Below are 22,559 nucleotides of genomic sequence, written 5' to 3'. Positions count from 1 at the left end.
CTCTTACAGCATTGCTTCAATATCAGCTGACATACTGTCAATTGGCCATTTAACTGTATTATCAGAGACTGGAATTTCATTGATCTCTTTTGCAGAATTAGGTCCTACAACCTTTTTTATATCAGGTATGATTAAGGTTTCAGCATTGGTATGGAGCCTCCTTTGATTTTGCTGTAAGCTCAGGCACTAGGTAACTAGCCTCTTGAGCTTTATCCATCCAATGTTGGACCAGCTTCTTGATGTGCTCTTCATATCAAGTATTGATATGTCTTGTTTACATGAGATGGATGCTTTATCTGTAAATGACATCTTAACCTATTTGGTATCATCGCAGTATTCAACAATTTCTCTCTGAAAATGAGACATTCAGGTAAGGGGCAATCTCCTGTCTATGAAAATCCAAAGGCCAGATAGTTCTCATTATACTGCCCTTGAACAGTTCTTGCCCATTTTACACTGAATTTCAAATGTTACATCGGTGACTGAATTAGCAGAAGAATTACCTCTTTTGACAAGAAACTTATCCATTTCTTTTTCGAATCTAAGACTTAGATCAATTGCATAAGTAAAACAAATTCCAAAAATATTCACCTTTAAGTCCGTGTTAACATAGAAACATATTCAGGCAAGCAGGCCAGTTCAACAGTTATTTCAATTGTGTCTCTCTTAACTGTGTAAACGCTGTTTCTTGTCATATGATAATGATATATGATATACAATCATTGCACATGCTCATATTGAATGTTTAGTCCAACACTTGCACAAAAGAGGCTGCATAATCAAGTGGATTTCCCTTCTCTTGCATTCACAGTTACAAATCTCCACACAAAAGCCACTCAAAGGTGGTGATAGAAGTCTATGCATGAGAGGTTCTGGAGGCCTAGAGATGCCTGTGTCAGCAGGTACTGCCTTCAATAATACACACAGAGGCTATGGAAGAGATTGGAACCTTAAACACAATGTTGACACCAGGTAAGACGGTGTTGTTTTCCAAAAATTTCATGGCACACCCGTTGAAAACCACTGCCCGAGAGAGTTGTGGATGCTGTATCACTGAATATATTTAAAGATGAGATGGTCAGAATCTTGATCTCTTAGAGAATTAACGGATATAGGGAACAACAGTAGAGGATAATGGAATTAAGGTTGATGATAAGCCATGTTTGTTCTGAATGATGGAGCAGGCCCCAAGGATCTACATTGTCTACTCCTGCTCCTATTTCCTATGAACACCACCACCAGCAAGTTCTCCACCATGTCACATTTCATCCTGACTTGGAACAATAACATTGTTTCTTCATCATGACTGAATTAAAATCCAGAACTCCCTTCCAAACAGCATTGTGGGTGTACCTGAACCACACAGACTGCAGCTGTTCAAGAAGGCAACTGATAACCAACTTCACCAGGAAAATTAGGGATGAACAATACCTGCTAGCTTTGTCACCAAAACCAACATCCAAGAATAAATATATAACAAATGTATATACACACAAATGATAAAGGAAACAGAACTGAAAGAATGCTTTCATTTTAGTTATTATTGCTATTACACAAAACTCAATAAGTTGAAATCCAAGTTCCAGCCTCAGCCTTGAAGCTTCACAATGATCATTCGACTCATAAAGATTAATTTGAAAAATTTAAAAATCTAAACATCTTTTTAAAAAAAGGCCAAAGTAAAGCACAACATTATTGAAAAGAACTGTTAGAATATTAAATGGCTGAGTGTTAAAATGGCAATCAAAAACTTGATACCTAATATAGATGGGAATTTTTTTACACTGTGTAAGCTTTAGATATTCATCTCGATTAATTTTAACACTATCATAGAATATTGTCAAAGTATTTTAAAGGCTGTTTGTTCTCTGAGGAAAATGAAAGTGCAGTATGTTCCGATTCGCCACATTTCCTGTTGACAATATATGGTTTGTAACATGAAAATAAAAAAACTTGTCCATATAACTTCCCACTTAAGAGGGCAATCAGGAGGGCAAAATGGGGACATGAGATAGCTTTGGCAAATAGAATTAAGGATAATCCAAAGGGATTTTACAAATATATTAAGGACAAAAGGGTAACTAGGGAGAGAATAGGGCCCCTCAAAGATCAAGGTAAAAACAATGACTGCAGACGCTGAAAACCAAATACTGGATTAGTGGTGCTGGAAGAGCACAGCAGTTCAGGCAGCATCCAACGAGCAGCAAAATTGACGTTTCGGGCAAAAGCCCTTCATCAGGAATAAAAGGGTAGCCAGGCGGCTTTTGTGTGGAGCCACAGAAAATGGGGGAGATACTAAATGAACATTTTGCATCAGTATTTACTGTGGAAAAGGATATGGAAGATATAGACTGTAGGGAAATAGATGGTGACATCTTGCAAAATGTCCAGATTATAGAGGAGGAAGTGCTGGATGTCTTGAAACGGTGAAAGGTGGATAAATCCCCAGGACCTGATTAGGTGTACCCGAGAATTCTGTGGGAAGCTACAGAAGTGATTGCTGGGCCTCTTACTGAGATATTTCTATCATTGATAGTCACAGGTGAGGTGCCAGAAGACTGGAGGTTGGCAAACATGGTGCCCCTGTTTAAGAAGGGTGGTAAGGACAAGCCAGGGAACTATAGACCAGTGAGCCTGACCTCGGTGGTGGGCAAGTTGTTGGAGGGAATCCTGAGGGACAGGATGTACGTGTATTTGGAAAGGCAAGGACTGATTCGGGAAAGTCAACATGGCTTTGTGGGTGGGAAATCATGTCTCACAAACTTGATTGAGTTTTTTGATGAAGTAACAAAGAAGATTGATGAGGGCAGAGCAGTAGATGTGATCTATATGGACTTCAGTAAGGCATTTGACAAGGTTCCCCATGGGAGACTGATTAGCAAGGTTCGATCTCATGGAATACAGGGAGAACTAGCCATTTGGATACAGAACTGGCTCAAAAGTGGTGGTGGAGGGTTGTTTTTCAGACTGGAGGCCTGTGACCAGTGGAGTGCCATAAGGATCGGTGCTGGGCCCTCTACTTTTTGTCATTTACATAAATGATTTGGATGCGAGCATAAGAGGTACAGTTAGTAAGTTTGCAGATGACACCAAAATTGGAGGTGTAGTGGACAGCGAAGAGAGTTACCTCAGATTACAACAGGATCTTGACCAGATGGGCCAATGGGCTGAGAAGTGGCAGATGAAGTTTCATTCAGATAAATGTGAGGTGCTGCATTTTGGGAGAGCAAATCTTAGCAGGACTTATATACTTAATGGTAAAGTCCTAGGGAGTGTTGCTAAACAAACAAACCTTGGAGTGCAGGTTCATAGCTCCTTGAAAGTGGAGTCGCAGGTAGATAGGATAGTGAAGAAGGCGTTTGGTATGCTTTCCTTTATTGGTCAGAGTATTGAGTACAGGAGTTGGGGGGGGTCATGTTGCAGCTGTACAGGACATTGGTTAGGCCACTGTTGAAATATTGCATGCAATCCTGGTCTCCTTCCTATTGGAAAGATGTTGTGAAACTTGAAAGGGTTCAGAAAAGATTTACAAACATGTTGCCAGGGTTGGAGGATCTGAGCTACAGGGAGAGGCTGAACAGGCTGGGGCTGTTTTCCCTGGAGCATCGGAGGCTGAGGGGTGACCTTATAGAGGTTTACAAAATTATGAGGGGCATGGATAGGATAAATAGGCAAAGTATTTTCCCTTGGGGTTGGGGAGTCCAGAACTAGAGGCATAGGTTTAGGGTGAGAGGGGAAAGATATCAAAGAGACCTAAGGGGCAACGTTTTCACACAGAGGATGGTACATGTATGGAATGAGCTGCCAGAGGATGTGGTGGAGGTTGATACAATTGCAACATTTAAGAGGCATTTGGATGGGCATATGAATAGGAAGGGTTTGGAGGGATATGGGCCAGGTGCTGGCAAATGAGACTAGATTGGGTTGGGATATCTGATCGGCATGGACGGATTGGACTGAAGGGTCTGTTTCCATGCTGTACATCTCTATGACTCTATAAATGGTCAAGATATTAAAGCTTTGAAATTGTATTTTTTTCCTTTTGATCGCCTATCATTGAACAGTAAAAAAGTACATTTTCTAAAGAATAGTACAATCATATCTGAGAGTTATGCTTTGTTTCCTTGCATAAGTGATTGCTTTGTTTGAAACAAGAAGCAATTTTTCAAAAACCAATCTTTTATTCAAAGTTCAGTACTTTGATATTGTTGCTGAAACAATATGAAATAGACACAGAAATCTAAAAGCCACACAGAAGAATCGAAAGATCTTCATTGAGTCTAATATGAGGAAGGCAGTCTGTGCAACTAATCTTGAAAGAAGCTGCACAGTTCCCAACATGACCAGTGTCAAGCTCAGCTTAGGCGTTTGTGACAGTACTTCCGCCCTTAACAAATGCAGCAATCTGCAAACACTTCACTACTATTTTAGAAGCCTGCGAAACATAACGAGATCAAGGGGAAACACACATTTCCTTTACATTCAACTACTTATTCAAATCGGCATCTGGACATTTTGCTGTCTTGGACAGTCCAATTGAGGTAAGATTATCCAAATACTATATTTTAATGTGGAATTATTTGCTTAAAGATTCTCCCAATTGTAATCTTTGCTTTGAGCAACAGAAAATGATATTCAGAAAGATAAACGCTGAACTGTACTTCATCATGAAGGCCTCGAGTTCCAGAACAATGATTTTTGAAAATGGCTATAACGAAGTCCAAGTTTTAAACCAGCCCCTCAAAAATAAAAAAAGCTACAGATTGCAATAGTTTATTCCATACATATCAACTTGTAAATTGACATGAATATTATTTATACCAAATTTGATTTGTTTGTTTATCAACATCTGTTCGATTAAAGTATTATAAGAGTTGGATAGCTCTGACACCAACACATTGAGCTAAATAATCTGCTTCTGCAATGAATCATTCCAACAGTAACAATGCAAAATTCAAATTCAATCCAATGTTGTCTGTGGAAGAGTTATAGTCTCTCCAGTGAATGCGTTTTCATTTCTATACTTAGCTTAATTAACATTGTTTTACAAAAGCGGGTTATATACACGATAAGAACCAGCAATCACTCACTTCACTGTGTAAGTCAAGCAATCCGATGGAAAATGAACTTATCTGCCATCGCAAATCAATCTAGTTCACTTGTGGTGGTATTTTATGAAAGATAAAAGGCTTTTTTTAATATACTATAACATCCTTTATTTGATAAGATATGTAAGATTATTATCTTTTTTTTCTGTATGTTCTGGTCAATCTTCATACAATAGCTGATTAACCAGACTGATGTTGAACCAAAGCTGGGTTCATAATTCTGATCTCTTCAAATGTTAGCTCAGCTCCCTTACGCAGTCATACTTAACAGGGACCAACTTGGCTGTAGACACTATCTGTCAGAAAATGTGACCACCAATTCATGGGCAATCAAATTTTCCACTGGACAATTCTGTGTCTGACTGATCAAGTGTTCTCACCACCCCCACCAGCCCTGACACTCCAGAGACTAGCTATTTAGATAACACAGACAGAATACTGCACTAAGCTTATAGGAAGCTGAATTTTCAAGTTACTGTTCACAGTACAAACTTTGTCCATGGAGACATCCGAGTCAAGATGGATTTGATTGGGTAATCCCAGCAAACACACCTGGACACTACTGTGCTGTAAGTAACTGGATTGATTTTACCTATTTTGTTTGCAGTACATAATTATTCCACACACACTGTACTTTGTTAGAGAAATGATGCTGGAGACATTGATATTGTTTCAGTCATGTGTTTGAAGATTTTAAATTAAATCAACAAGAAATAATGTAGGAAGGCAGTATATTCTAAATGATGCTTTAGAGGCACTACAAAATTATAAGTTGGTGTCTTTAACAAAAGACTTCACTGAGGTTATTAATATATGTTCTGTTAGCTACACATTCTTCTTGAATGGATTCTGGTGTCAAGTAAACTGTTTGCTGTGAATCCTGGCAAAGGGTCCACCCTTGCTTCCATCTTATTGGCAGAGAGGGTGGTGTCCATAAATGGCCAAATAAAAATTGTATTAACAGCAGGATGTATGCTCCAAACATTAGGTGGTTTTGCTGTGAGAACCTTCTACTTTTACAGCTTTTAACTCTCATCATTATCAACATTTGCCTTGTTACTCTGCTTTTGCTGCTGTTAGTTAAAAATCACACAACACCAGGTCATAGTCCAACAGGTTTATTTGGAAGTGCTATCTTTTGGAGGACTACTCCTTCATCAGTTAGTTGTGCAGCAGGATCATAAGACACAGGTCCACAGCTAGCTGATGAAGGAGCAGTGCTCCGAAAGCTAGTGCTTCCAAATAAACCTGTTGGACTATAACACAGTTGTGTGATTTTTAACTTTGTCCACCCCAGTCCAACAGTGGCACCTCCACATCTTTGCTGTTGTTGTGAACCTAGAAGCAAATTGGATGATGCCATTGCTGACCCAAAAGTTCTGATTGTACTTCAAAACTAATTAATTTGTTTTGAAATAGTCTGATATGAATTTTGAGCATGAAGAATGGATTATGATAGAGGGGCCTTAGAAAGCTTTTCCTTACCTTAGAAAGCTTTTCAGGTTAATAAAACAAGTTTAATTCGGCCTGAACAGGCTAGAATCCCTGCTGTGGGAAAAGTGAAGCCTGAGTGAGGAGTTCCTTGAGGTTATGAATAGCTTTTAATAGGATACACCAAGGGAAGAGTTTTCACTTGGGGAAAGATCAGACTGTAACTGGGGGCTATCTAAAATTGTTACTAGTAAATCCAATTGGGGATTCAGGAGAAATTCCTTTTAGCCAGAGGGTGCTGAGATTATAAAACTTTCTACAATATGGAATGTTTGTGACAACTAGCAGAGATGAATTTACAGGAAATACATAAACTCATGAGGAAGAACGGATTAGAGGGAACTCCAACAGATGTAATGAAGAGGAGTGGTAACAGATAGTGAGAAGAGATGTGTGTGAAGCCTAAATATCAATATGGATTATTGAAGCAAATGGAATATTTCTTTGGCTGTGCTTGCTATGTATTGGAATTTATTGAACATTCTTTTTTTTATTCATGCATCTACGTTCCAGGGTTATGAGAGTTGCAAACCAACGTTCTAAACATGCAATTTGAGAACAATGACCTCGTGGACCTGCAGCCCCCGGAGTTCAGAATAGGGGCAATTATCTTTTACAGCATTCTTTTCACAATTGGGCTGGCTGTTAATGTGACCGCTATCTGGGTCTTCAGTTGCACTACCAAAAAAGGCACGTCTGTGAACATATATATGACAAATGTTGCACTGCTGGACCTCATCTTTGTAATATTGTTGCCTTTCCGTATGATCTACTATGGGAAGAATTACTGGCCCTTTGGTGACGTCTTCTGCCGCATCAATGCTGCCCTTACTATATTTTACCCCAGCATTGCTCTGTGGCTTTTAGCCTTCATCAGTGTCGACCGTTACATGGCAGTGGTCCAACCCAAACATAGCAAGGAACTTCGCCACATTGGCAAAGCTGCAGCAAGCTGTATTGGAATCTGGATAATGACCACTGTGTCTGTTTTGCCATTTATGTTTTCAAAGAATGATCCTGACAAGGTGTCAAACTTCACAACCTGCCTAAAAATGCTTGACATCATACACCTCAAAGAAGCAAACAGTGTGAATTTTATCCGGGTGATTTTCTTTTTTCTCCTGCCCCTTTTCATTATGATTGGATGTTACTGTATCATCATCAACAATCTTCTTAAAGGAAAAACGTCTAAACTGAAGCCAAAAACTAAAGAAAAATCTATCAAAATAATTGTGACACTCATTGTTCAAGTGCTAGTTTGTTTCGTTCCCTATCATATCTGTTTTGTTTTATTACTGTTACAAAGTGGCCACACCGATTTCAATCCCTGGGCTGCCTTCACTACATTCTTGATGAATCTCAGCACTTGCCTTGACATAATCCTGTACTATATAGTGTCAAAGCACTTTCAAGCCAGAGTTATCAGTGTCATCTACTATCGGAACTATCTGCGGAGTGTACGACGGAAAAGCTTTAGAACTGGGAGCTTCCGTTCATTAAGCAACATTAACATCAGTGACATGTAAATAATAAAAGCCAATGAGACATACTTTTAATTCGAAAGAGAAAATTGACAAATATATTGCATTTATATTGTGTCCTGTCATCTCAAAGTATGTTACACAATGAAATGCTTTTGAAGAAGGCTGACTACAGAAATACAATAGCTGTGTCACACCCCACACACAATCACAAGAATGATCGATTTATCTGTTCTGATGGAGCTGGTGGAAGAAAGTTAGTTAGTCAGGGGTTCAGGCAAATGTAATTCTATAAAATGCTCTGTTAAACTGCTCTCACCAAATCTAACCTGAATAAATGCTTACACATCACTTGAACATCTGATACTGAAATGATGCCTCTTTGTAATTTAACTATTGACCATCATGTTACTGGATCATCAACTCAGAAGAGGTGACATGTAACATGTACAATACTCTCTTCAGTTCAAATCTTGAAAACATGAGCTATCGTTTGATGGCTCCTTAGTGAGACTTGAGCCTTCACCCATCAGCTTGACAAAGTTTCACTCATAATCTGCTGAAGGGCATTGTGGGCAAAAGGACAATTACGATCTCAGTGAACAATAGGAGAAACAATTATCTTCTTAAATGATGGGATTTCAAGACTGAGATAGAGACAGAAGAATGATGGAAAAGAAAATAGTGTGATCAGAAGACTATAAGAAACAGGAACTGGAATAGACCATTTATCTCTCAAGCCTGCTGCACCATTCAATAGAATCATGCCTGAGTCAACATTCCTCACATTCACTTTCCTGTCCTTTTCCATAACATTTGATTTCCTTACTGAACAAGATCAAATTAAAGTGTAACCAACAACAGAGAGAAGTACAAAATATGAGAAAAGAAAACAATATTAAGAGAGCAAGAGAAAATAACTTCTAAGAATTCATTGCTAGAAGAATGAGATTCACCATTCTAAACTGCTTACATTCTGGGCTGAGGTGATTCATTAGTAGCGGATTAGTAAAAGGGTATTTATGCAATCAATTATCAGCCTTTAGTTACTATGGCTTATTTAATGGACGATTATTTTGCAAATTCTGCAGGTTTTTATCAATAATGGGGAGTCTGAAGGGGAGATGCTGTTTGTATGAAGAAAACAACATAGTAATACAAATCAAGCAGTAAGATCTGAAGTTTTAATATTCATTTTGTTGCTTTTCATCTCCTGAATTTGCTGCTTGATTTACATGTTAATAATGGACGCATCATCAGCTCACCATTCTTTTTCAAGGATTTGGCCCAATGTATCCTGTTATCACGATCAGGACACAAGGGCCTAACCTGAATGTTGTGCAGAAATGAAGATTAATCCCTAATGTAAGTGTGTGAATAAGAATAATATTTTGACTTCTTAGCTTAGACAGGAAGTCGGATTTAACAGAAATATACAACAAACTAATTCTGGAACAGTTCTTCAAATTAAAATCATGACTGGAGGACATGAGTTCAAACTCATATAATGCAAATTTAGGGCAGATCTCAGGGGAATCTCTGTCACATAATTACAGATCAACAGTTGCAGCAGTTTTCTCGGTGGAACTGTTAAGGCGATAATAGCTGGAACAGTTTAAAAGATCACTGGCTGTTTTCATGGGCAAAGTTTGCGTAAGGCATTCCTGGATGGATCCCCTAAAAGACTTTGACCAACCATATGGATTTTTGATCTCACACCAGTGGGTCTTCGACAACTTGCTGCTTTGCAAATGTGAAAATAGCTGCATATTTTATTACAATAATGATCATATTTGGAATGTGTGATTCAATTAAATTGACACTTGAATTTTCCTTGTATATTTGACAAATATGCAGCACTCAAAGACTGTTTTACAACCCACATTGCCAACTATTTCACAGAAAAATTCCATTTAAGAATGTGCATCACAAAGGTGATTTATTGACAAGTTATGTACAGCAAGGGGGTGAAACATACTCACTATCTCAGCTCCATTTTGGGATACAAATAAAAATGCATCAATCTTTTGCAATGGTGTCCATCATCAGATTCATCATAGAGTTCAGAGCTATTAGAATTTCATGGAGCATCATTTCTGGGTTCTTTTAAAGAAAGACCACATTTATATAACACCTTTCACAAAGCTACAATGCCCTAATGTGTTCCGTGGCCAACAAAGTTTACTTGAAGAACAGTCGCTAGTATAATAATAGGAGACATGGTAGCTCATTTGCACCTAGCAAGGCCACACAAATAACAATATGATAATGATCTGATGATCTGCTTTAGTGATGGTGGTTAAGCGATAACTACTAGGTTTGGATACCAAAGAAAACATCTTTGAAATAATATCATTGAATCTTTTAACATTCATGCTAGAAGACTGACAGGCCCTTGGTTTATTATTGCATCAAAAGTTAAATATGACCAAAACTGTCAGCCTTTTATCAAAAATTGTCATGAATTAATTAATATTCACCTGTAGGAGCCTCTGCTAAACACTTGAAGAATCAGCAGTAGCTCAATGGGTACCTGGACCCAAGACAGAAACTTGAAGTTTCAAATTCCACTCCAGAACGTTGAACATAAAATTCTGATCTGGCACTCTCAAATCAGTACTAAGGAAGTGTTGCACTTTTTGGGCGTTGACAGATTTAATTGTGATCCTGTTTGCCCCTTCATGTGGACGAAAAGAAATCAGATGGATATTCCAAAGAAGAGCGATGGAGATCCTGACCAATTTATTTCCCAGCCAACATCATCACTGAAACAGATTATCTTCCAATACTGTCCTGCTGTTATGGGCAAATTGGCTGTTGCACTATATTACAATAGTGACTATATTTCAAAAGGTTGTAAAGAACTTTGGAATACCTTAAGGCAGCAAAAGCTGCTATACAAATGTAAATCTTTCTTTAAAATCTCATCTAAAACCTAGCAATACAACACTCACAACAACACAAGAGCGAGGAGTAGGCCTAATTCACTGCCTCTTGAGCCTTCTCCATCATTATCCCCTGATCCCTCGAGCCCCAAAAATGCATCAACCTCAGACTTGAAAATACTTAGCAAATCAGCACCCACAACTCTTCTTAATGGAGAATTCTAAACTTTCAAAATTGCTTCTCATCTCCTAGCCCAGCCTTATTTTCAGAGATTTTGACCCCTGAATTCTGGATCCCCTGTTTGTTACACTTGTGTCAGGTGAGATCATTTACTTAGATCCTGAAGTAGATTAGGGAAGTGTGAATCAGGTGAAAAGAAGGCATAAGTAACTTGCAATTTCTATGGAACAAAGTAAAACAACAAGTTAGTATTAACTTACAAACCAGATGGTAAGATGTTCACAGACATATCAAATGTATGGTGCAGGGCTTCCACTAACAGTAAGTCCATAATTGCAGACAGCACCCAGGAACCCAGAAGGAAAGACTATAATGAAGAAATAATATTCAATGTTGCCAACTAATAATTAATACAAACAATTAATTACAGTCAGAATAGCACAACACTTTTCAAGTTTGACTTGCAAGCTCACACCATAGCAACAGTGCATACTATCTACATTCTTATGAATCTTTATGATTTACAAGATGCACTGCAACAAACTGGCATATTTTTTGACAGCACCTTCTAAACCCGCACCTTTAATCCTGGAAAATTATGACACTTCCTCACTGACAGTACCATATGATGTCTACACTACATGGACTACATTGGTGAGAGAGGTTGCTCACAATCACCTACTCAAGGGCAATTAGGGATACAGGACAAATGCTGATTTTGTCAGTGATACCCACATCCCAAGAAAGATTATTCTTTTAAAAAATACCAAATTATTTTCTACAATTAAGGAATTCTAACAAATCACTATAATTCACAAAATATATGTGAAAGTAAAGTTGAAAGTCCCACTTTTTACTGGGATGTGGACATAACTGGCTGACCCAGCAATTACTGCCCATGCCTAGTCATTCTTGACCTGAGTGGTTTGCTAGGGCCATTTCAGAGGGTGGTTAGTTAAGTTTGAGTCATCATTTTGCTGTGGTTTGGACTCTCACATAAATCAGACCAGGTCAGGTGTCAGATTTCCCCCCTAAAGGATACTGGTGAAGCAGATATGTTTTTACAATAATTGACAATGGTCACCATTAGGCTAGTTTCAAGTCCAGATTTTTATTGAATTACAATTTCACCAACCCATGTCCCAAGAACAATAACCTCGGGCTCTGGATTACTAGCCACTTTACCACTGCCTATTCAATAGTCTCAGTACACCAAGAAGCCCGAATGTGCAAAATGAAATGTGCACAAAGGATTCTTTCTAGTGAATTAACATATCAGTGAGATCAACTATCAGTAAGCTGGGCCAGTTTGCTGAAAAATATTTTCTCTGTTTCCTGTTTTAACATGCTGAATATTGTACTGCCACACCACTGTTTCACTTTGTGCTAATTCTGATGTTTTACAGTTTTCACATGTTCTACACATTTTGTTAACAGTCTGTGCAAATGTTTTTTTGAATGAAAAAACAGAATGTGTAGGATTGTAACTTTTTCAGAAAGGTAATCGGCAACTGACACATTGTTTATTTTCATCAATTTGATGTTTGTGTTAGGCAATGGAACATTTTTTTTAAAGTCTTGTTTTGGCAGCATGATCTCTCTGGTCATACACAACAAGCTCTGTTCCATTCCACCCCAACAATATACCTCAACATGTTCTTCAGAACTCATTCTATACTGTGATATTTCTGGTCAGTGGCCAACCCCATCTCCTAGCTTCAGCAAATCATAAACAACCTACATTTATATACATTTTCCTCCGCTACTTTGATGACTGCATCGGTGCCACCTCGTGCTCCCACGAGGAGGTTGAACAGTTCATCAACTTCACCAATACATTCCACCCCAACCTTTATTTCACTTGGACCATCTCTGACACCTCCCTCCTCTTCCATTGCCATCAACGATGATTGACTCAACACTATTATTTTCCACAAACTCACCGACTCCTACAGCTACCTAGATTACACCTCCTCCCACCCCCACCTCCTGCAAAAATGCTAACCCATTTTCCCCCGCCTCTACTGCATCTGCTCCCAGGAGGACCAGTTCCACCACAGAACACACCAGATGACCTCCTTCTTTAAAGACTGAAATTTCTCCTCCCATGTGGTTGAAGATACCCTCCACCGCAAATCATCTATGTCCCACTTCTCTGCCCTCGAATCCCACCCCTCCAAGTGCAACAAAGACAGAACTCCCGGGTCCTCACCTTCCACCCCACCAACCTCTGCGTAAATCGCATCATTTGGCAAATATTTCCACCACCTAAAAATGGACCCCACCACCAAGGATATATTTCCCTCCCCACCCCTATTCGCTTTCCGTAAAGACCGTTCCATCCGTGACTACCTGTCAGGTCCACGCCCCCCAACAACCACCCTCTCCTCCTGGCACCTTCCCCTGCCAACGCCAACACCTCCTCCCTCACCTCCATCCAAGGCCCCAAAGGAGCCTTCCACATCCCTGAAAGTTTCACCTGCATTTCCATAAGTCATTTATTGTATCCGTTGCTCCAGATGCGGTCTCCTCTACTGATGCGAATGCCTTCTTGCACAGCGCTTCAGGGAATATCTCTGGGACACCCGCACAATCAACCTCACCGCCCCGTGGCCGAATATCTCAACTCCCCCTCTCACTCTGCCAAGGACATGCAAATCCTGGGCCTCCTCCATTACCACAAGACGCCTGGCGGAAGAACGCCTCATCTTCAACCTCATGGCATCAATGTGGACTTCACCTGTTTCCTCATTTCCCCTCCCCACACTTTACCCCAGTTCCAACCTTCCAGTTCAGCACCGTCCTCATGAGCTGTCCCACCTGTCAATCTTCCTTCCCATCTATCCACTCTACCCTCCTCTCTGACCTATCACCTTTACCCCCATCTCCATCCACCTATTGCATTCTCAGCAACCTTCTCCGAAGCCCTACCCCCCTGCCATTTATCTCTCCCCCCGCCAAGGCTCCCTGCCACATTCCTAACGTAGGGCTTTTGCCCGAAACGTCGATTTCCCTGCTCCTCCAATGCTGCCTGACCTGCTATGTTTTCCAGCACCACTCTAATCTTGACTACATTTAATACACTAAAACATACCAAGAAGCTACAGGGATTATCATCAAAGAAAACATTGACACCAAATCATATATGGAGAGATTATCACAGATGACCATAAATGTAGTCAAAGAGGTAGATTTTAAAGAATATCTTAGAGAAAGAAAGAGATGCAGAGTGGATAAGCGATGGAATTCCAAAACTTGGGAGTCTCAGCAATTAAAGACAGGTCTGCCAACAGTGGAATGATTAATATTGGGGATTCACAGGAGGTCAGAACGAGGAACACAGAGATCTCAGACTTTTGTTGGCTGGAGGAGGTCACGGAGATAGGAAGGGGAAAAGCCAAAGACAATTTGGAAACAAGGATGGGCATTTCAAAAGTCAGCATTCATGAAGGCCAATGGGTTAACGGAACTTGGTCTGAAAATACTAGCATAGGTTTGGCTGGACTCTAGTTCGTGGAAGGTGAAAAACATTTTTATTCAAGTTTCAGAAGGAGGAAACAAGATAAAGTGCAAATCATTCCAATTTATGCTGATGATACAAATAAGCTGAAGTTAAAATAAACGATACATACCGCAAATTTTCGGCTACCATATCTTCTTTCAAATATTCTAAAATTGTAGATTAGAAGGCAACTGCAGAATAAGTCTTTTAGGTCAAGGTAAACAGTTCGAGCAGAAATGATTCTCCATACCTGAAAAGGTATCAAAAATCAGAAATTTAAAATCACAAACATATCTGAGGATAGGGACCATAAGCAACCAATGCTTTTATAGAGACAACTTCCTCTATGTGACCTTGTAAACTAAGTTACATCATTTAAGGCAGTTGGAGAGAAATGTTACAAATCTAGTTATTCCCCTAAAACTGACTCTGGCCTTTTCTGAGTCCCAATTTTAATTACTCTATCATGGATGGCCCTGTCTCTCACTGTGTAGACCCTCCAATTCCATGGAAATTTGGTTCTCTCCCTCTTTGCCCACCCTCCCCTATATTTGTTGGTGGCACTGCTTATAACTTTTCCCTCAGTGCAGAAGCAAGCATGCAGGTCAGAGGAGCTCTTTGTGAACCTGGCTAAGGCAGGCAGCCATCAACAGGTCCAGGCAGTGGGCTGTGAAACGGGTGTTCACAGCTCCCAACTGCCAACTCTGCTTCTTTGGCTATGTTCAGGTTCTTACAGAGGGAGCACACAGTGTTCGCCAACATTCTTGAAGCCTTCAGAGTAAACTGGGCATCAGTGGAGGAGACAGGGTGACTGGAGTACATTATCTCTCATTCCAACTCTATTCTAATTTAGTCCCCTCCTCCTTTCTACTCTTTCTTTATTTTTGTTATGTTGCACTGCTTACAAACTGTTGACTGTTTTAATTTGTGAACTGAATGATTTGCAATTAGGTTTAAAAGAAAAGACTCAACTTTATGCTTTGCTGGTGGGTTTAAAAAAAAGAGCACCTCTTGTGGTGCAGTGATGGTGTCGCTACTTATGGGTTAGAAGCCTAAATAAAAATCTGAATTCTGCTGGTGGTATTAGAAAGCTGGCACCATGCTTGCTGGAATATATTATCGTGCCCCAGCACTATTTGTTAATTGGGTGATTTGATAACAGATTTTTTTCAGAATAAATAAGTAGACCTGAATTCTTATTTGTTTAATTAGTTAATTGGGTGATTTAGCAGGGTTTTTTTTCAAAACAAAGAAGGACCTGAGCTCTTCCCCAGTGAGGAGTTGCGTCCTGGGCAAAGGGTCCAGAAACATACAAGATAGGAGCAGACAATTTGACCCCTTGATCATCAAGCACAATACACTAATCCCACCCTCCCCATATCCTTCGATGCCTTTAGTTCCAAGAGCTATATCTAACAACCTTCTTGAAAGCAGGATGTTTTGGCCTCAACCACTTTCTATGGTAGTGAATTCCACAGGCTCTCAGGGTGAAAAAAATTCTCATTGCAGTCCTAAAAGGTTTATGTGTTATCTTTAAACTAAGCCCTGATTCTGGACTCGCCCACCACTGGAAACATCCTTCCTGCAACAAACCTGTCCAGTCCTATTAAAATTTCATAGTTGCCCATGAGAACTCCTCACTCATCTAAATGTTAGTGAATGCAATCCTAACCAACTCAACGTCTTCTCATCCATCAGTCCCACCACCCCAGAAATCAATTTAGTAAACCTTCGCTGCACTCCCTCTATAACAAGAATATCCTTAGCAGACCAAATAAGAAAGGGATGATCACCTTATTGGGATTGTATTAAGGACACCCTAATAATGTGGAAAATTGAGAAATAAATTTGTAAGGAAATCTCAACTACCTGAAAGAGTAATATGGAGGTTATGATTTAGATAGTGACAAATTTGTTCAGTGTGTACAGGGAAATTTTCTGATTCAGAATGCAGATGTACCTGCTAGAGAAGATGCAAAACTTGACCTACCCTTGGGAAATAAGGCAGGGAGGTGACTGAGGTGTCAGTGGGGGAGCACTTTGGGGCCAGCAACCATAAAACTATTAGTTTTAAAATAGTAATAGAAAAGGATAGACCAGATCTAAAAGTTGAAGTTCTAAATTGGAGGAAGGCTAATTTTGATGGTATTAGGCAGGGACTTTTAAAAGCTGATTGGGCGCAGATGTTTGCAGGTAAAGGGACGGCTGGAAAATGGGAAGCCTTCAGAAATGGGATAACGAGGGTCCAGAGACGGTATATTCCTGTTGGGGTGAAAGGAAGGCTGGTAGGTGTAGGGAATGCTGGATGACTAAAGAAATTGAGAGTTTGGTTAAGAAAAAGAAGGAAGCATATGTCAGGTATAGACAGGATAGATCGAGTGAATCCTTAGAAGAGTATAAAGGCAGTAGGAGCATACTTAAGAGAGAAATCAGGAGGGCAAAAAGAGGACATGAGATAGCTTTGGCAAATAGGGTTAAGGAGAATCCAAAGGGTTTTTACAAATACATTAAAGACAAAAGGATAACTAGGGAGAATAGGGCCCCTCAAAGACCAGCAAGGCAGTCTTTGTGTGGAGCCACAGGAGATGGGGGAGATAATAAATGAGTATTTTACATCAGTGTTTACTGTGGAGGAAGAACATGGAAAATAGTGAATGCAGGTAAATAGATGGTGGCATCTTGAAAAATGTCCACATTACAGAGGAGGAAGTGCTGGATGTCTTGAAATGCACAAAGGTGGATAAATCCACAGGACCTAATCAGGTGTACCCTAGAACTAGGGAAGTGATTGCTGGGCCCCTTTCTGAGATATTTATATCATCGATAGTCACAGGTGAGGTGCCGGAAGACTGGAGGTGGCTAACATGGTGTCACTATTTAAGAAAGATGGTAAGGACAAGCCAGGGAACTATAGACCGGTGAGCCTGACCAGTGGGCGAGTTGTTGAAGGGATACTTGACGGACAGGATGTACATGTATTTGGAAAGGGAAGGACTGATTAGGGATAGTCAACATGGCTTTGGGCGTGGGAAATCATGTCTCACTGACTTGATTGAGTTTTTTGAAGAAGTAACGAAGAGGACTGATGAATGCAGAGCGGTAGACATGATCTATATAGACTTCAGTGAGGCGTTCGACAAAGTTCCCATGAGAGACTGGTTAGCAAGGTTAGATCTCATGGAATACAGGGAGAACGAGCCATTTGGATACAGAACTGCCTCAAAAGCAGAAGATAGAGGGTGGTGGCAGAGGGTTGTTTTTCAGACTGGAGGCCTGTGACCAGTGGAGTGACAAGGATCCACTAATTTTTGTCATTTATATAAATGACTTAGAACATAGAACATAGAACATAGAACAATACAGCACAGAACAGGCCCTTCGGCCCACGATGTTGTGCCGAACTTCTAACCTAGATTAAGCACCCATCCATGTACCCATCCAAATTCCGCTTAAAGGTCGCCAATGATTCTGACTCTACCACTCCCACGGGCAGCGCATTCCATGCCCCCACCACTCTCTGGTGGACTTAGATGCATATACATTAGATTAGATTCCCTATAGTGTGGAAACAGGACCTTCGGCCCAACAAGTCCACACCGACCCACCCAGAACCATTATCTTACATTTATCGCTGCCTAATGCACTTAACATTATGGACAATTTAGCATGGCTGATTCACCTAAGAGGTGCAGTGGACAGTGAAGAAGGTTACTTCAGATTACAACACTATCTTGATGAGCTGGGCCAATGGACTGAGGAGTGGCAGATGAGTTTAATTTAGATAAATGCAAGGTGCTGCATTTTGGGAAAGCAAATCCTAGCAGGACTTATACATTTAATGGTCAGGTCCTAGGGAGTGTTGCTGAACAATGAGACCTTGGAGTGCAGGTTCATAGCTCTTTGAAAGTAGAGTTGCAGGTAGATAGGATAGTGAAGAAGGCGTTTGGAAAGCTTTCCTTTATTGGTCAGAAAATTGAGTATCGAAGTTGGGAGGTCATGTTGCGGCTGTACAGGACATTGGTTAGACCACTGTTGGAATATTGCATGCAGTTCTGATCTCCTTCCTATCGGAAGGATGTTGTGAAACTTGAAAGGGTTCAGAAAAGATTTACAAGGATGTTGCCAGAGTTGGAGGATTTGTGCTATCGGGAGAGGTTGAATATGCAGGGCTGTTTACACTGGAGCGTCGAAGGCTGAGGGGTGACCTTATAGAGGTTTATAAAATCATGAGGGGCATGGATAGGACAAATAGACAAAGTCTTTTCTGTGGAGTGGAAGAGTCCCGAACTAGAGGACATAGATTTAGGGTGAGAGGGGAAAGATATAAAAGAGACCCAAGGGGCAACGTTTTCATGCAGAGGGTATTATGTATGTGCAATGAGCTGCCAAAGGAACTGGTGCAGGCTGGTACAATTACAACATTTAAAAGGCGTCTGGAGGGTATATCAATAGGCAGAGTTTGAAGGGATATGGGCTGGGTGCTGGCAAGTGGGACTGGAGTAGGTTGGGACAACTAGTCGGCATTGTCGAGTTGGACTGAAGGCTCTGTTTCCATGCTGTACAACTCTATGACCAGATAAGGAGACCAAAACTGCGCACAATATTCCAGGTATGACCTCACCAATGCCCTATATAAGTGCAGCAAGGCATCCTTGTTCGTGTACTTGAAACTTCTTGATATGAAGACCAACAATTTCCTTTTTTTAGCTGCCTGCTGCATGTGCATGCTTACTTTCAGCAACTGATACACAAGGACACACATTTCTTGTTCCCAATTTACAGCATTCAAATAACACGCTTCCTTCCTATTTTTGAAAAAGTGAATAATCTCACATTTATCCACAATATACTGCATCAGCCATGCATTTACTCAATCACTCAGCCTGTCCAAATCACACTACAACATTTCTGCGTTCTCTCACAGCACACACCTCCAATAACTTTGTGTCATCTGCAAATTTTGAGATATTGCTTTTAGTTTCCTCATCTAAATCATTAATGTATATTGTGAATAGTTGGAGCCCTTGTTCCTATCGTTGCATTACCCCACTGGTCACTGCCTGCTATTTTTTTTTCTTTTTCTCTATCTCAATACGTTATCCGCAATCCCCTGTGCTTTAATTTTATACATTACTGTCTTATGTAGAAATTTTGTCAAAAGCTTTCTGCAAGCCCAAATTAACCACATCCACTGATTCCCCTGATCAACTGTACTAGTTACATCCTGGAAAAATTACAGCAAATTTGTCAAGCACGATTTCATTTTTGTAAATTCATGTTGTGTCTGGTTCTACCACTGTTGTGTAAGTGTTATTCCAAAAAACCTTTGATAGTGCACTCTAGCATCTTCCCACAATCAACGTCAGACTCACTGGTCTATAATTCTCTCTCTATCTCCCCTTCTAAAGAAATGAAGGTGGAACCTAATGTTTGTGCTAAACTATAGATTGACAGTCAAACCCTTGTAAATCTAGAAGTTTTTCTGTGCCTAATTCAACCTGGAGGGAGAGGGAAGAAGAAAGAGGAAGTGGAGAAAACTGAAGAGGCAGCAAGAAGACAAGATGGAGGAATGGAAGGGGAAAGAGAAGACAGAGTGAAAGGGGAGGAAAGAGGCAAGATGATGGGCCAACTGGTTTTGTTTCTGCCTTGAAACTTTTGTTCTCATTATTCCAGGATAGACAAATTTACTCTCCCAGACAGTAATTTTTGGATTTTTCAGGGGGTGTTCAATACGTTTATTTTTGAGGATGATATTGGTAAGTGAGATGTGCCTAAAAGAAAGGAGACTCACCTGGAATAACAACACCAGCATGGGTCCTAAAACACAAATTTCGGCACTGTACAGGACATTTTATGAAACACACAATAGGCACAAAATTTCCTCCTTCTCACCCAAACTGATCGTTGGATAACATGGTGAATCACCTAATTTTGTAAACCATACAGAAAGCCAGCCAGTCTCTTATTCTCCTAACTTGCATTCTTAAGAATAAATTTAACCAGATTCCAACCCAAACTTGGGAAGTTGTTTTAATTTTACACCCTGATGTGCAGCAGCAAAACTTGTGCATTAACTCACTAGCTCTCTGGACTACAGTTTTACGTAATTTCAATTTGAAGGAAATATTATAATTTCACCAATTAAAAAAAAGTTGTTTGGAACAGGTTTCCATGCACTGAAATATGCAATTATTCAAATCTCAATCACAGGGCTTGACTGATAAAGAATTACTTTTAATAAATATAATTTTATAACATATTCAGAAATAAAAATAAATTAAACACATACTTTAGGTGTTAGACAATTTCTGAAACTGTAAAAATGAAAATCCATCAAATCCACCTGCTCTGTTATCACTACACCATCAGACCTTTCTAGAGCCAATACAGTGTATGCAATTATTTATTTTCAGCGACACTTATATTGCACTTCTCTAAATTTTATGTGGTCCCGATGTGCTGCACAGCCAGTGAAGTATTTATGAAGTGTTGATATGAAATATAACAACGAATTATGCACACTAGGAACCCGTAAGTGACAATGAGATAATTTGTTGTAATGGTGCTGGTTAAGTACAAAGTTTGCTGGGGAGAACTTATATGCTTTTCAAAATATCTGAGGTGATGGACTTGGTCCTAGGTTTAAAATCTCATCCAAAAGACAACACCTTAACTGAACAGCATTGCACTAACAGTCTCAGAGTAGGTTATGGGTTCATGTGTCTGGTGTGCAACTTTAACCAATAACTTTCTAAACAATAACAAATTGCATTTGTGTAGTTCTTCATCTGTAGGAAAATGCCCCAAGATATTTCACAGGAGCTTTAGTAGACAAAACCCAGTAAAATCACAAAAAACTGACTCATCACCACACCTGTCCATTGGCAAGGTAAGACTCCTTATGTCTCAATACATTCCAATGTTTGTTTTAAATCAATCCATTTAGTAATTTGAATGTAAATAATCAATGCACACAATTGAATTACTGGCTGCTATTCCACCTTAGGATTCAAAGTGGTCAAAAATATTTGGCACATTGTGATGCAAGTTGAGCACATCAATTAAGATACAGCTTTTCTTACACTCACCCAGAGACTGCATGCTATCAATGATAAAGTTTAAGTGCCATTCATACATTACAGTCCGGCAGGATGTCATAACATTCAAATTGGGTGTTTATGTAACATTTGATAGTCAAAACTGAGCATGCAAGGAGGACAAACGCACTTAGGTAAAATATTTGTTGTGATATCAGTCACAAGTTTCTAATTTAAGACATGGAGTACAGAAATATTTTGATATATTATCTTTGATTTCTCCAGGAAAACATGCAGACTTTTAATTTTAAAAATTCATGCTCATTCTCACAGTCATTCTGTCCAACATGCTCTTTGGGAGAGTTGTCCAATCAGTCCCACTCCTCAGCTCTTTCTCCATAGCCCTTTAAGTTTCCAGCTTCCAGTTATTTTCCCAATTGCCTTAAATCTGTTTCCTTTGGTTATCAACTCTTCTATCACATGAAACAGTTTCTCTGTACTTGTCCCATCAAAACCCTCCATGAATTTTGAACACTTTTATCAAACTCCTATTTCAATTAAGCTCTGACTACGTGCTCAGTAGTCAGTGATTTTCAAACATTTTTGTTTGAAAAGTCCCCTTTGGAAATGGATCAATCATGAATCCATCCATCTAATTTGTAATAGTATGTAGTTACAATATGAAAATGCAGCATGTAAAACAAATTAATAAATCTTGTAAGAAAGCAGGTATTTACCCACATGTTATTCTGATATTTCTCCACTCCAGTTTCCTAGCTAGATTCTAAAGATGGAGTAGTCATGCTCCACTCTCACTTTCACCTTATTTTGCAGTCATAAGTTTCCATGAACCCCAATTTCAGAACTACTACAT

At 39.7% G+C, this 22,559-nt stretch overlaps 2 protein-coding genes across 5 annotated transcripts in view; one reads left to right on the top strand and one right to left on the bottom strand.

Moving 5' to 3' along the window:
- Positions 1-22,559, bottom strand: part of ubac2 (UBA domain containing 2) — a 250,361-nt gene that overhangs the window by 195,997 nt on the left and 31,805 nt on the right. For both annotated transcript variants that reach the window (XM_072578035.1, XM_072578036.1), the window contains exons 3-4: positions 14,779-14,898; positions 11,407-11,513 (exon numbers count right to left, since the gene is read on the bottom strand). In XM_072578035.1, coding sequence (XP_072434136.1) covers positions 11,407-11,513; positions 14,779-14,898 — 227 coding nt within the window. The remainder of the gene's footprint in view (positions 1-11,406; positions 11,514-14,778; positions 14,899-22,559) is intronic.
- Positions 884-10,108, top strand: gpr18 (G protein-coupled receptor 18). Of its 3 annotated transcripts, none has more exons than XM_072578038.1 (3): positions 884-972; positions 5,594-5,677; positions 7,113-10,108. In XM_072578038.1, exon 3 carries the CDS (start codon positions 7,145-7,147, stop codon positions 8,123-8,125), a length of 981 nt encoding a protein of 326 aa, XP_072434139.1. In that variant the 5' UTR covers positions 884-972; positions 5,594-5,677; positions 7,113-7,144; the 3' UTR covers positions 8,126-10,108. The 3 variants fall into 3 exon arrangements, with proteins under 3 accessions (XP_072434139.1, XP_072434138.1, XP_072434140.1); XM_072578037.1 differs by lacking the exon at positions 884-972 and adding an exon at positions 4,430-4,541; XM_072578039.1 differs by lacking the exons at positions 884-972; positions 5,594-5,677 and adding an exon at positions 4,430-4,541.

This window comes from Chiloscyllium punctatum, chromosome 9, assembly GCF_047496795.1.
Source record: "Chiloscyllium punctatum isolate Juve2018m chromosome 9, sChiPun1.3, whole genome shotgun sequence".
Taxonomy (NCBI): Eukaryota; Metazoa; Chordata; class Chondrichthyes; order Orectolobiformes; family Hemiscylliidae; genus Chiloscyllium; species Chiloscyllium punctatum.
This window is presented reverse-complemented; position numbering and strand designations above follow the sequence as displayed.

Coding starts and splice junctions, on each gene's coding strand:
- gpr18 (XM_072578038.1), top strand. CDS start 7,145: ATGCAATTTGAGAACAATGACCTCGTGGACCTGCAGCCCCCGGAGTTC.